We start from the raw sequence: 14,434 nt of genomic DNA on the forward strand, positions 1-14,434 counted from the left end.
AAATGTCTGTCCAAGAGAAGGTGGAGGTGGTTGCTTTGAGTTAACTGTCCGGGTTGTAATTATGTTTTGGATCATTAAGAGGAGCAAGGGTTGAATAAATTCAAATTTTGGTCATTTTAAACACATTTGAAACGCGAATCTTCACAGGTCGGAGACACTGTAAATAGGTTTTCAAAATATACCCCCCCCAAAAAGGAAAGTGCTCGGCTAATATTGGCCACCTGAGGTCAGTGTTCACACGCTGCTTTTCCAGAAGAACAAAGCGCGTCACAATTTTAAGGTCAATATATATGTGCAGGTTTGGAAAAGGAACAGGTGCAAAGAATAAAAGCTGTCTTCAGCAAACCGAACCGAAGTATGAAGCATACAGTAAGAGGCACGAGGACGGCTTTGCTGCCGGAACCCGCCCGGTGACGTGTCCACGCGCGCTGCACCTCGCAGGTGAGTTCATTTAAAAGTTAATGAGCGTCTCTCGCCGTCTGACGAGTGAAAGCAGGGAACCTCGCGAGGAAAGTCACCGCGAACCGTCGTCTTCAAGTGTAGAAATATTTTTCCAAAAAAATACACAATGAGCGATTCGGGACAGCAACAAGTAAGTCAGCAGCACGCGTGCGGCTTTTAATCGCGTAAATATTGTTATTCTAAGTCGACAGTCTTCGGTTTACTTGCCGCGAACATTTTTTCACTGGAATATAAACGGATTTACGCAGTTTTCGGCCAGCGTGCTACTATTTCCTGTTGTGAAGATATCACCTGGCTTCGGGGAAGAAAAAAACAAAACAAAACAAAAAAAAAAAGCCTTGCATCACTTTGTACCCAATAGCACAATGTTACATTGTCTCCGTGAACCCCAGGAGGCAGAGCCTCAGTGGCCGGAGAAAGGAGATGAGTGGAGTGATGGAGAGGACGGGACCGGTATGGACTGTGGGCTCCTGCAGGCCATGGCCGAGGAGGACGAGGAGATAAACGTCTACAATGTGGAGACGTTTGGGATGGGTGTGTACATGCGTCTTCAATTATCTTTTTTTTTTAATTTTTTTTTTTTTTTTTATCTCGCAAAATATAGTTCCTCGCGTCTGCCGATGAACAGTCCTGTTCAAAGCAGGTGTGCTCATGTTCCTGCTTTCTAGAAGATATCGAGTTGAGAAAACTCTCCTGGAAAGAAAGCAACGGTCTGACATTTCTGGAAATATGCTCAAGTACTTCCTTTCTGAGAGTTGCATTAGAAAACGTATTTTCGTGTTTGTTAAAGTAGGCTAAATAGGAAGGAAGATGCCAGACAACTGATCCCGTTAGTTTTGGACAGAGCCAGGCTGAAACTCTTGGCGAAAAAGCTCAAACCATTTTTTTATTTTTTTTTAAGACAATAAACCTAAATACAAATGTTGAGTCGGGTAGTTAAAATGAATTTTCTTAAATTTTGGCTTTGTGTTTGTTCAGTGTTTTTATTTCTATTTTCATTCATTTAATTCAAAGTAACTCAAAGTCAGAGTCTATAGTCTGACTGAGGTTTGTGGATGTTATAAACTACACATCTGAATTATCAGTAGCCTAACTGTGCTGCGCATTGATGAATCACATTGTATTGATAAATGCTTCAGTATTTGGAGTGTAACACTGGACATAATCATAGCGAACACAATCAGCAGTGGTTCAAACTTATTTTTCATCACCTGTTTTAATTTGATCAAGACAAGATTGTGTGACTCATCTGACACAAAGACACCATCGCCACCATGTGTCAGATTATTGAAATACAAGCTTCTTGGAGGATTTTAACCCCAAATGCTTAACATGCATCTGGTGGTAGTAAATGGTCAGTTTGGCAAGACTGAACTTTAAATGTTATCAGGTGGTTTAAGTTCTGAAAGTGATGATTGGTAATTTAAGTTGACTCAACCTGAAACTGATCAGTTCATTTAATATCAAATTATTATTTCTGACAGAGTAGAAGAGTTTATTGCAAAGAACAAGGCAGGACACTCCGAACATCTAAGTTCAGCAATATAATTTTTTTTCATGAAAGTTCGTCACTTTGTAATGAAGGCAAAGAGTATGTTGCCTTTTTTTTTTTTTTTTTGTTTTTTAATTTTTTTTGTTTTTGTTTTTTTACATTAAATGCTGATAATCTATATATTCTAAGATCTTATAATCTTTATGTCACAGTGTTTAAGTTGCTGTTTTTAACAGCGTGAAAAAATGAAAGCTCCACTGTGTCTGTATTGTAGATCTGGACACAAGTGTGATTCCAGACAATCGCAGCAGCAGCAGCAGCAGCAGCCTTCAGTTTGGAGTCCCGCCGCCTCCAACAAAACCACCTCCAACAAAACCACCTCCAGACCCCAAACCTTCATGCCCCCGCAGTGCTCCCTTCCCACCCAAGCAAATACCACAGTATCTGCCCCGACTCCCCCCAGGGCATCGTGGCAGAGGGAGGGTATGGAGGGCAGGACTGGGCAGGGGGCAGATGTTTGAAGACCCAGCTGTGATGAGGACAGTGGAGGGGCGACAGAGCATCAAGGTGACGAAGATCAGTTTATCGTCTGAAAATTGCAGTTAAACAGCAGCTGGTCCTCATTTTGGTCTGTTTTTGTTTTTTCTTAAGAGTCTTGACAGTGCCATAGTGGACTGTGGGAATGCCATGTACCAGCATATCTTTGACGATGATGTAAGTGTCAACTTTGAAAGCTGTATATATTATTATTTATTTATTTTTAACCACACTTATTGCTGCTATGTTTCTTTACCCGATTTGTTTTCATCTCCAGAGGATGACACCCTCTTACAGCAAGACCAGAAGAATCTCAGGATCCATACTTCAGGTTAAGAGCATGTATTTTATTATGTGTGTTAGTTAAACAGGTGTATTTTATGCTGTCTTATTTTATTGTGTTTCGTAGGACAATGCTATAGTGTGTGTGATTGGTCACAGAGAAAAAGGTCAGCAACTGAACTCCAGCTTCTTGGATTCACCGTATCCTGTCTCATCCTTCGGTTTCCGGAGAGGGGAGCCCAGAGGATCCTACTCCAGAAGACAGTTTGGCCAAAGAGGGCCCTCTCGGGTGGAAATCTCAGTTTTACCACTTCACAGCTTAATTTGAAAGGAATATTTTTATTTTTTTTTGCAGAATTGGATGAGAGGATTCAGACCACACATCTGTGATGAAGGTGTAGCTAGTGGACACAACACAGATCACAAAAAGTTTGTTTAATCCAGACCAAAACTATTAAAAGGGATGGAACAAAATAATTTGGACGAAGGCATAAATGGTCTCAGTCTTCTCATCAAAACTCTGTAAAAAAAAGTGAATGAGTTTCCCAAAATGTGGAAAAATTACTTCAGACAAGCACTTTGCATGGAAGTTGCCTGTTAACTTCCCCCCTGAATCTTGGCTTTAGCATTACTTTTTTTTTTTTTTTTTTTGCAGGTGCTTGCGCCCATGTTACCCGCATCCCCTATCTTCTCACGCCAACCGCTGACGCCACGCCAGCATTACAATCAGGTTTTTTCTATAATTAGTTAGACCTTTACTGATATATTAAAGGGACAGTTGGGACTGCTTTATGTGGGTTTGTAAGAGGTACCTGTCCACAGTCGGTGTGCAATAGATTTGGAGAGGCAGACAGCTTTACTGGCGCAGAAGCAAAGCTATGTACTGCTGCAGACATGGTTGGCAACAAAAGGTATTTTAGTCACCTAAAAAAACCATTTCAGTTTTGGTGTATGCTATATTTAGAATATTAATTTGGATCCAAACTAACCAAGTCATAGGAGCCTGGTGGCTTTAAAGAGGTTGATGTAACGGCTTCAGTTCCCCATTAGAAAGGGCTGCCTGATGTCAAGGTGAAAAGCGATGAAAGTGTTGTACGTGTAGCGTATACTTTAACTGCTATTGTTTAGATCAGTTTAAGTGTTCAAATATTGTGTTGCTGAACTTGTCCACAGCAGTATGTATATCAGCTTCTGTGCTGGTGCAGCTGCCTGCTTCTCTAAACTGGGGACATGCCAATCACCATCTACCGCAGGTAACACTCCAAGTATCTCCCACAACCCCACTTGAAACAGTCCGAGCTATCCCTTTAAAACAACACGCATGCACAACACATGTGTTTGCTTGAATTTGTTTGACTTGAGGTGTTATTTTCCCCTAAATCAGACAAGAGGGTTCATGTTTCCTCTGAACCGGCCTTGCCCCTCCACTCCTCAGTCACTGGCTCCCAAGATGATGCAACTTCGCTTTGGTGCCAACTCACCAAGACCGTCTCCCTTTTACAGCCCCTCATCTAATCTAGTACAGCCTTTCAGGTGTGTGAGAATCTCATGTATATCACAAAGGTTTTCCACTTTTTGTTTGTAGCCTGAAATATTTGAGTATCAATCATATCCATCACCTGGAAGTTAGTATATAAAACTCTTCTCACTGACCTGCAAGAGATACAGTTCATACAGCCGGTGCCATTAATGGGAAGTAGAAGTAATGGATGAATCTACCCACTGGAGAATAAAGGATGCCAAATAGAGAAAATGTAACATTATGTGGTGCAAGTTCTATATTATCAAACTGTTTGCTCTGAGTGAAAGTGTTCATTTGGCATAAAGATAAAACTGCATCATTACACTATGTCTATGTAAATGTATCAAAGCACACCTTCAAATTTTATGGAAGCTGATGAGGTTTCTTTTGAATGCGAAGCCCCTCTGTGACGAGCAGGTACCCCGGTCCGGTCACGCAGCTCCACCCCCAACACAAACGACTGCTGAGTCAAAAGCAACGTATATTCCAACGGTTGGTGCTGATTTAAATTCTTATTTATTATGTTAAGAAAAATAACCCGTTTTAAATATAGAAAAATCTGACCTGCTTATAGAAAGTTGGAGGGCTGGGATCCTTACTGCAATTTCATGACTCCTAAAGAGAAGGAGTGGATCACCCGGCTACAGATGATTCAGCTGCAAAGTGAGAATCCATACCTTGAGGACTACTATTACCAGGTAGCTTTGCTCTCGTGTCTTAATTTTTTTTTTTTTTTTGTGTTGACTGTGAACTGAATAATTCACCTCTGCTCTTTTTTAGTTTTTCCCTGAAACACATAAGCTTAACCAAAAGTGAATTGCTGATGTGCTTAAACCTTGTCGTAGGAGTACTATCGTCGACTAGAAGCCAAGATGGCTGACGAAGAGCTGGGCATCAGGAGCAAGAGGGAGCCGCCCAAGCTCACCACACCGTACATCACAAAAACTGATGCCTACACACCAGGTGAGCACATCTCACCTTTTCATGCTACTAAACGATGTTATTTGACGTTTGCTGTTGCTGAGAATTGCCCAGCCATACTTCTTCTTTAATATGGCCTGTACTGCTGTTATTAAAGGAAGGATATCATTTCCACTGATGAACCTCTTTGCTGTTATTGTTTCAGACTTACTGAAATATGTGAAAGTGTTTGTCTAGCTGCTGCAGTGCAAAGAGAAGATCTGAGTTGATTTAAAAAAAATAATTAAAAAAAAAAAATTGCTGGACTCACCTGAGTCAGTTATTAATGTTCGCTTAGAACAGTCAGTCTAACATGAAGCAGCAGGTGCTGTGCCAACTTTGTTTTTCCTTGAGGGCTGTATACAGGCTGCCTTACCTTTTAGTGTTGAGGGTTGGCTGAAGAATACCTGCAGACACCATTCAGGGCTAAAAAAAGAAAAAAGTTGGCATAGGTGGTAATTATTGGTTTCTTTTCCATCTTTTCTTCCAGTGGTGCACATTGAAGGCTCGTTGGGTCAAGTTGCTGTGTCCACATGTTACTCTCCTCGCCGTGCCATCAGTGCAGTTAATGCAGTCCAAGTTCAGGGTCCGCTCGAGGTGACTTTGTGAGACCACTTCTGGTACCTTTAAAATGATATTAATCTGCTTTCCCTGACACGACACTTATTTCTCTTGTTGCAGGAACAAAATGACACCCGACAACAACGTTTAGAGGTCCTCGGCAAAATAGAAAAGGTGATGCAGTGTGACTTTTACTTATTTTTTCCTTCTCCAACTCACGGTTATCTCTGTTTTTCCTGCAGTTGTTCATAGTTCTGCTGGAGGTGGAGGAAACGGAGAGGACGAAAACCACAGTGTTGTCTGAAGCAGAAGAAAGAAGGCTGATGGAGAAGATCCAGAGGAAAGTTGAGCACATCTACTCTCAGCTGCAACACCACATCTCCACGTGAGTGTGTGTTGTTTCAAATATTGATTGCAGAAAAATTGAATTGATTTTTGCCGTTTTCATAAAGCTATACCATAGTTAACAATTTAATATTTGAATTTTAACAATAACTCCCCTCAAAATTGTTGTAGAGATTCAGGAGAGGAGTTTCTTCCTTTCCTGCTGGTCTCTAAAGGCAAAAAGCTTCTCGCCCGGCTGCTCATGTTCCTGAATCGTGATTCTGCACTGACAATCTTGCGCATTGTGACCTCCAACCTACCGACACTGATGAGCAGAGATACAGAAGAGGTAGAGCAGTTTTGAATGGTCCTTTTTCTTCCCCCTACATTCCTCAAGCAAACTTCCTTTGTAACAAAATATGGAACCTAAAAGGTGTAGTTAGAAACTGATGGTTAAATTTTTTTTTAATCGTTTTGTTTTCTATCCCTATATTATTTTATTATTGGTTCTTACTTGTTTTTGTATTATAGATTATTACTTGTCCTTAATATCCTCCCATTAAAATTGGGATATTTTTATTTTGGGATGTAGATGAATGGATGTGTAACTCGAGAATGGCCTCATTGCGTCATTTCTAATATATATATATTTTTTTTCTGTGTAAAATTAACGATACGAGTATGACCATCACCCTCATGTCATGTTTTTAAGGCCCTTCCAGTGCTCTACCCATCTCTTCGACATGTGATTGGTGGCCTGACATTCAGTCAGCTCATTGGCGTCCTCAAAGATCTGACATCATCAGAGTCTCTAACGACACACGAGTGTCTGACGCTGGCGTGTCAGAACAAGGTCTGTGCTTTATGCTGCTGTTCGGCTTTTACTTGTCGGCACTATTTTGTCTAAAGTTTCAGGTCTTCTCACGCATTTCTTTTCCTTTCAGTTTGGGCTGTCCTTGTTGTACGCTCTCCTGTCCCAAGGAGAAAAGCTGCTATCCTCAGGTGTTCCTCTAGAGCCCAGCATTGGCGACTTTGAGACCTGGTGGGAATCTGAAAACTAACGCTCAACAAAGTGCGATCAGTTCAACATTCTTTCTTCTTTTTGACGTTCCTGTTTTCTTTTAGGACCGACACAATATTCCAGGTGGCGGGGCAGCTTTCCAAGTGTTCACTGGTGGAGCCGCTCCTCTTGCCATCAAACCTGCTCACTCTCTTCTGCCGTTACCTGGATAAGCGTACAGTGCATCAGCTGAAAAGCAACATGGAGTAGGTTCTTCTTTTAGATGAAAGATTTTTACGCAGAAAACGTACGTTTATTTGGTGAGCATAGACCAAAATCGAATTAACAAATATCTTTGTTTAGGTCTGCGACTGGATTCCTGGCTCTTCCATCTTAAGGTGGACGGCAGCTAATGAGATGTTCAGCGAATGACCAGGTTGTGGTGAGCACTTCAGTGAAAGGACCAGAAGCACAAAAACTCCTCAGTGCTCGTTATAACAGAAGCTAAATAATGTCCTCTGACCTTTTGATTCTTATTCTGTCCCCTCCCCCTCCCCTTCACATTTTTGCACTCTCAAACTGTTTCCCTTTTTTTTTTTTTTTTTCTTCTTTTTTTCTTTATCTGACTTTTTTACTTTCCTCCCTTTGGTCTCCAGTAGGCTGCATCTGTGTAAGTTACTCTGAAATCAGAAACCTGTTGCTTTATTTTAAACCTTTTGAAAACAATCATATCATTTGGTCAGATTGCCATCTGGCTTCCATCCCACCACATTTACATTCATTTATCTCCAAATGTGCTCTTGAAATTCCAGTTACATTTAGGACCAGAAATTGAAGTGTGTTGGATGAGATATGGTGACCAGGTTGAGGATTGTATAATTTATTGTACAGCTGAACCTATCTGTTGATTATGATAGTAATAACCATTTCAGGATATTGTCATAGCATGGCCCAACAAACGGCATGCAGTTTTGGGTTTTTTTGTAAAAAGGCATGCATTGTGTATAAATGTGTAGTGATACTAAATAGGATGTATTTGATGTAATTTTCCATCTTAAAAGTTTCAGTTGTGAAGAGATTTTAATTTATTATATTTGTTTGGAAACAGAAATAATTTAAAATGCACCCTTGTAAAGCACTAGCAATATAAATAAAAAAAAATCTTTGAAATTGCTCAACAACTTGATCAAGTCTGCTGAAAATGCATCACATCTCTAGCGTTGGAGGACAACATTTGCTCTTGAGAGCTTTGAACAGTCAAACTCTTGGATGAAGTTTTCCTCCAGTCAGGTTTGATTGAGCAGCCGTTTCACTGTTATCTTCTTTTTGGGTGGGGGGGCGATATTACGTAGTGCCCGTTACATTGTTTTATCACGTTAATGCTTTGTGGTTTTTTCTAATCGTATAAGAATTCTTTTGACATGTTACAGAAACTGTCACGTGTCCATTGGGGACAGAAGAAAATGCAGTTTTAAATGAGGTCTGTGGAATCTGAAACGGTGTGGAAGTAAAGCCAATGTTGACGAATCACAAAGACGGCTACGCAATGTCATGACTGTCTCTCATTGCTACACTGGGATTGGACTCTAGATGCAAACAAATCTGTTCTCCAGATTTTCTCTGTTTTTCACTGAAAGCAGTTGAGTTTTAACCAAACTAATAATCCTGTTCTGTGCTGAAACGCCAGTGTGTGAGATTCCTGAAGGGAGAAATGGCTGTACAGGTCTAGAGCCTCTAGATGACACTGGTCTTGTGTTGGAGAGGAAGGAGTTCAGAATAAAGTAGCAGAAAACATGTATCTGTTGTGCAGAGCATTGTCAGACATTCAATATTCTTTATTTCTTTGGAGTGGACTGAAAGTAGGGGCTGATAAATGGTTTGTTTCCAATATATAATGTCAAAAATTACTGGGCGTAATGAAAATGAGTAAAGCCATGAACGTGTAAACTTGGATATTTTCTATCTTATAGCATAGGTGGTCTGTAATGTACTTAACCCCTCAAAAAATTACTGTAAAAGTTAACCCCTTTTAGAAGATCTGTGTAGTTTTGGGTGAGATACTCGACTCATCAAATATTTGGACTGAAGGTGGGATGGATTAAAAAAAAAAAAGAAGACTGGTTTACTGAAGACAGAAATGCCAGAGAAATGAAATGTGGCTTGAGAAGGATCTCCTGCAGCTGCAGTGTGTTTTAGGAAAGGACCAGTAATACTGTACTGGATGATATAGTTTTGATGTCATGGGAACAAAATATTATTCCGAACATTGCTGCCATTAACAATTTAGATATTGTTTTACATACCTGAAAACGTGAGCGTTTAGTTGCTCTGTAGCACAGCAGTAATACAGTATCAAGGTGCAATATCTGTATAAACATTATTCAAGCCTGAAGTACTTCAATTTAAATGCAGATTAGTTCATCTGAGGTCTTCAAATTATTGTTCTCTGCATGTCTGGGTTTATTGACCGCTGTAATACGTCCATTTCTGCATTCTGTCCCAGGACGTCTGACTCGAAAGGGTGTTAAGAGAAAGCGATGTTAATATATCCCCGTTTAGGGGATAATTTAGCAAAAGTAGAAACTGTTTACCGCAAGTACTTAGACCTGACATGTCACTTGAAGTAACATTTACGAGGGTTTTGCATAGAAATCTGAGATTTAAAAAAAAAAAAATTATTTGGGAGCATGAAATTATTTTTATTTGATATTTAACATTTCATCTCCATTATATTAAAAAAAAAACCTACTCCTCAGACCTCTCTGTGGTCTCTCAGCTGTCAGCAATGCTGTCAGGTGAGGTTGTATTTCAGGGGCCAGTTTGTGGCAGACACTAAATTGTTGGCGGTGAATTAAACACGGACACTGAGCCTCCCCTCTCACAGCTGCACACATCTGGGCAGGAATACACATGGCAGACATGGCTGTGTGGAGTCAGACAATCCCTGTCAAACAGTGGTTGCACTGTGGTCTCCATTTTCTTTCACGGTACACGGAGCGACACGCCAACATCCTGACCACCACAGTCAAACCAAAGCCCCCCACGAGAGTGCAGTGAAGTCAGTTTAAGCGTGAACTGTGACATGAATGGACACAGTTTGGTAGTATATCAGTTATCATCTGTGTGTTTTCAACGGTATTTTAGTTTTATACTGATGACGATTCAATTTTGTCTTATAAATTTGATATTTTTTGTAAATTTTTTATTTTTCTTCTCAGAAAATTTACAATTTTAATCTAGGAAATTCTATGTTTTTTCCCGTAACGTTACCCCTCCAGCGCCATAATTTTGGAACAAACACGATGGGAGATGTAGAATCATAGCTGATGTAAATTATTGTCGATTTGCTTACTTTGACAGTTACTCATCCTGCATAATTACACTTTTATTAAAAAAAAATCAACACGTGTCGATCTCCTGAATGTTTGTTGATCTAAACCATGAATACTCAAACATTTCCCAAAGAGATCGGAGGCTGCGTGATCGGCGGTGAATCGAAAGACACATTCATTAGCAGGCGGTGAAAAGCTGAACCGATAGTTTGTCAGTGGTGGCTGAGTTTGTTGAGGAGCCAAGTATGTGAGAGGTCTGGGTGGGCCGGGTAAGTGAGACATTAACCTCTCCTTGACCCCATAAGAGGAGGATTTGGACTTTAGGTGAGGAATCTATGTGAACGGTGAGATATCTTTCTCTTTTTACTCACTTTTTCTTTAAATATACAGGGCGCCGCTCTCACCCACCGACAGTGTGTGTGTGTGTGTGTGTGTGTGTTGGCTGGGACCATGGAGACACGATGGGCTGAAAGAGGTGTAAACGGAAGATGAAGCTCGCTCACTGTTTCCAGCATTTGCTCTGCTACTCTGCATCTTTAAATGATGTCATCATTGTCATAAAGGCCATTCAAAAACAAGGCAGTGTAAACTCCAGGATGTCGAGCTCTCTGTGAATTCCTTTTTAGTCTTTACCACTCGTGATGAATGTTTCTTATTCGTTTCAGTCTGTGGAAATATTTGCCAAAGGGCTTGTAAAAACTGGACTGCTTCCTGTTCATGTCATTGCATGTACAGTTTAAGTTTTGTAGTGTTCTTTCACAGTGGTGCAGTAATTTAGATGATTTATTATACTGCTTATTTAGCTTATATTTAAATTAAGCAACTTTTCCATGTCAGACTCTGTTCCTGTTCAGGGTTGTTTTTATGCTTTACTGCACATTTGTTTTGTGAGACAGACGTCTGTCATCTTCTACGTGCTATTTTGACTTCACTGCAGGCCATTTCAAAATGGAAATTTACAGCTAATCCATATTGTCTCAAAAATATCAACACTTGAAATGGGACAATTTCCCCTAATATTACTGACCAAAAGTGCTTCTTTTTTTTTTTTTTAAACATGAGGTCTGACTGTCAGTGTTTTTGGACACACGTAACTTCATAGTTGTTCAGTTTTCTGCTAAGATTAAGAATAAAGTAGAGGTCATAAAGGCTATCGGTGGTGAAAAAGAGAGATTTAATGCTCAATTTCTAATGAGCTCCATGTCTATTTAGTTTCTCAAATTGATATATTGATCTTATTTACTACTGTAAATAGTGATGTATCCCATAAACCCCATACTTTCTTGTGAAAAACTCATCAAAATCCTTCTTGTCTCCCTCCTCTAATCGTATTCTCATTGTGCCCCACCGGTTTGAAACATAAGAACATGCTAGAAATGTTAGAAACTTGATTTATAGTCTGTACGTGCATTTTAAACCATAAAAGTGATCACAAATCAACACAAAGCAACTCTGTTTGCCTATAATCCAGCCTGTAGGAGACACCTTCCACTGTTCATCAGTCAATGTCCAATTTAGACTCCCTCTCTTTGCTTCTGTCTCTCCCTTAAGTGTTAATGTACTTTAAGTGGCCAATTATTCAGTTAGTCCAAGTACACCTCGAGTGTGTCTCCCATCAAGCGGGGGAGGATCTGGGGAGCAGAAACCTCGATAAGCAGAGGAGGTGAGAGGAGGGGCGCCTCCTGACCGGAGTGTATATGAGACCCTCATAATTCGGGTAAGTTGCCCACTCCAGCACATCTGCTCCAGCTTCCTTATTTTCCCGCAGGGGCTAAAAACATTTTGCCGCTGCTTCTCAGGTCCACGATGGCAGGACAACTACTACTTCAGAGTGCAGTGATTCTTTGGCTGGTGGAGACGGCACACACGGGGGGTGAGTGTCTTTTTACGTTCACGTTCGTCAGATTTAGTTTCTAAATGAACTAGATACGTGAACTGCCTTCAGAACTGAAGTCATTGATCAGTCGTATCAATTCAAGATACAGTAACTGCCTTGTGTTCGCTGGGTGATGAAGTCAGGGGGAAATTATACCTTATAGTCACAGTTATTGGAAAACTTTCAGCTGTGTAGTTTATTGCTTCAGCTTGAAGTGCGTTTCCTTTATGTTTAGTGGAGTCAGTTATGTGTCTCTGGTCTATTGTAGAGGGAAGGTAAAATATGGCTTGAATTGTGAGCTGACATGCAGCTAAGGAGGATGATGATGCTGCTGTTGGCTCTGAGGAGCTGCTTTATGTATCGACATCAGACATGATTTAAGGTCTCACAGTCAGACCAGTTGAGCAACACATTATTTCTTCTTTTCCTCTGCTGCTGCACTTGACGCAAACCTTACCAATATCCTAAAAGAGGATTATATCAGAAAATAAACCAAATAATCGGAATATTTATTCCTCACATTTAGCTTTAATTGAATTATTTCCTTCTAACAACTAGAATCTGTTGTTAATGCCATGACATAGCGAGAAATCTTAAATTCAACAGCAAATTGCAGCATTTAAATCAATCGTGCACTTGTCAATTATTGAACCGTGCATTGTTTCAATATACCTGTACTAGACCCCTTCTTTAATGGTGGTGATTTTGCTCGAAGAAATACTTGTTTTTTTGTCTCGGCTTCTGTATCATCACTTAAAAAAAGGATGGCTGTTAGATATTATTGAGATCTAGTGACCACACTCACATGGCAATTGTTGAACTGTTGGGTTTCTCTAATGTTTTAAGGGTCAAGTGCCTTGAAATAACTTTTGTGATTTAGGGCAATATAAGTCAAATTTAATTGAACAGATTAAAAAAAAAAGTCACCATCTACTCCTATAACGGACCTTAATTACGGATAAATTTAAGATACAGTTAAATTATTTAAACAGAAATCACTTAAAGCAATTATTGAAGTTCTTCCTGATTAGATAAAAAAAAATATAATATTTTATATTATTATCCATTGTTAGTTTCATTCATCTCAACCAAACCAGCTGTCACTCTTCTGCAGTGAAACACTACGGCCCTCCGAGTGTCCTGATGACATGAAGGAGAAACGAGACAAATATCTTTCAGGTGGTCGGGTTTGTCTGTCAAATTTCAAACAATCATGCTAAACTGAAATGTTAGTGACACGAGCTGTAAAGCTCTTGCATGTGGTCGGACCTCGACCAACTATCCTTGACACTGATGATGCGAAGGAGCTATATGCACCCTTTTCTCTTCACCAGCGGTCTCAGTTTGTGACATCAAAGGCAGCTCGGCTTCAGTGGCAGCAGCGGTCTAAATTTAACACCCCTCTGTGAGAAGGGAAGAGAATGGTTTTACTGCTTTTACACAGTCACTCCATTGACTTCTGTAAAGTCTTCACTCGTGCAGTGAACAAAATTGTAAGAGAACAAGGTTAATGTAAAGCATTTCCAGACTTCTGGAATGAAGTCACAGTATTTCTTGTCTGTTTAGGGAATCTATGCCATTTTTTTTTAGGCTGCGAACAAAGACTTAACGTTTTAATATTAATAAGTTACTACTTTCAATTTGAGTTAACTATGGACGAATGAAAGACTGTTCCAAGTTTAAATTGGTCACAGACAGAAGAAAACTTATGGAACAGTTCATATCACCATGCTTATGTGTCCAACATATCACTGATGAATAAATTGCTGTGACATTTTAAAAAGGCTGAACTTTACAGTTTGTTGTTTCATTGATGCCCATCAGTCTAAATCTGAGCAGTAACTGATGCGACATGTCACTAAGACAAATGTTTTATTTATTTTTGATTAGAAAGTTGTAACCTGATAGAAATTTTACACTGCGTGTGTTGTGTTAAAGGTTACGGTGCTGCATCTGGAGTATCCAATGGACAAGGGCCACAGCCAAACGGTGAATCATCACATTCTGCGCACTTTCTGTAATTTGTGGATTTGCTCCACAGAAGCTTGTTTTCACAGTTGTTGTGTTTTTGTTTTTGTTTTTCTAG

At 39.9% G+C, this 14,434-nt stretch overlaps 1 protein-coding gene across 1 annotated transcript; it reads left to right on the plus strand.

The window, feature by feature from the left end:
• The first annotated feature begins 554 nt into the window (after nt 1-554).
• On the plus strand, nt 555-8,238 carry patl2 (PAT1 homolog 2). Its single transcript, XM_069155618.1, has 19 exons — nt 555-592; nt 855-996; nt 2,229-2,521; nt 2,606-2,668; nt 2,769-2,822; nt 2,901-3,062; nt 3,429-3,503; nt 4,158-4,306; nt 4,695-4,787; nt 4,870-4,993; nt 5,141-5,258; nt 5,746-5,852; nt 5,937-5,990; nt 6,059-6,201; nt 6,333-6,489; nt 6,853-6,993; nt 7,085-7,182; nt 7,266-7,406; nt 7,504-8,238. The coding sequence occupies exons 1-19, from the start codon at nt 569-571 to the stop codon at nt 7,535-7,537; spliced, it is 2,172 nt and encodes a 723-aa protein (XP_069011719.1). The 5' UTR covers nt 555-568; the 3' UTR covers nt 7,538-8,238.
• Nucleotides 8,239-14,434: the final 6,196 nt, after the last annotated feature.

This window comes from Embiotoca jacksoni, unplaced genomic scaffold, assembly GCF_022577435.1.
Source record: "Embiotoca jacksoni isolate LCO1_2020_lvr unplaced genomic scaffold, fEmbJac1.0.p SCAF_20, whole genome shotgun sequence".
Classification (NCBI taxonomy): Eukaryota; Metazoa; Chordata; class Actinopteri; family Embiotocidae; genus Embiotoca; species Embiotoca jacksoni.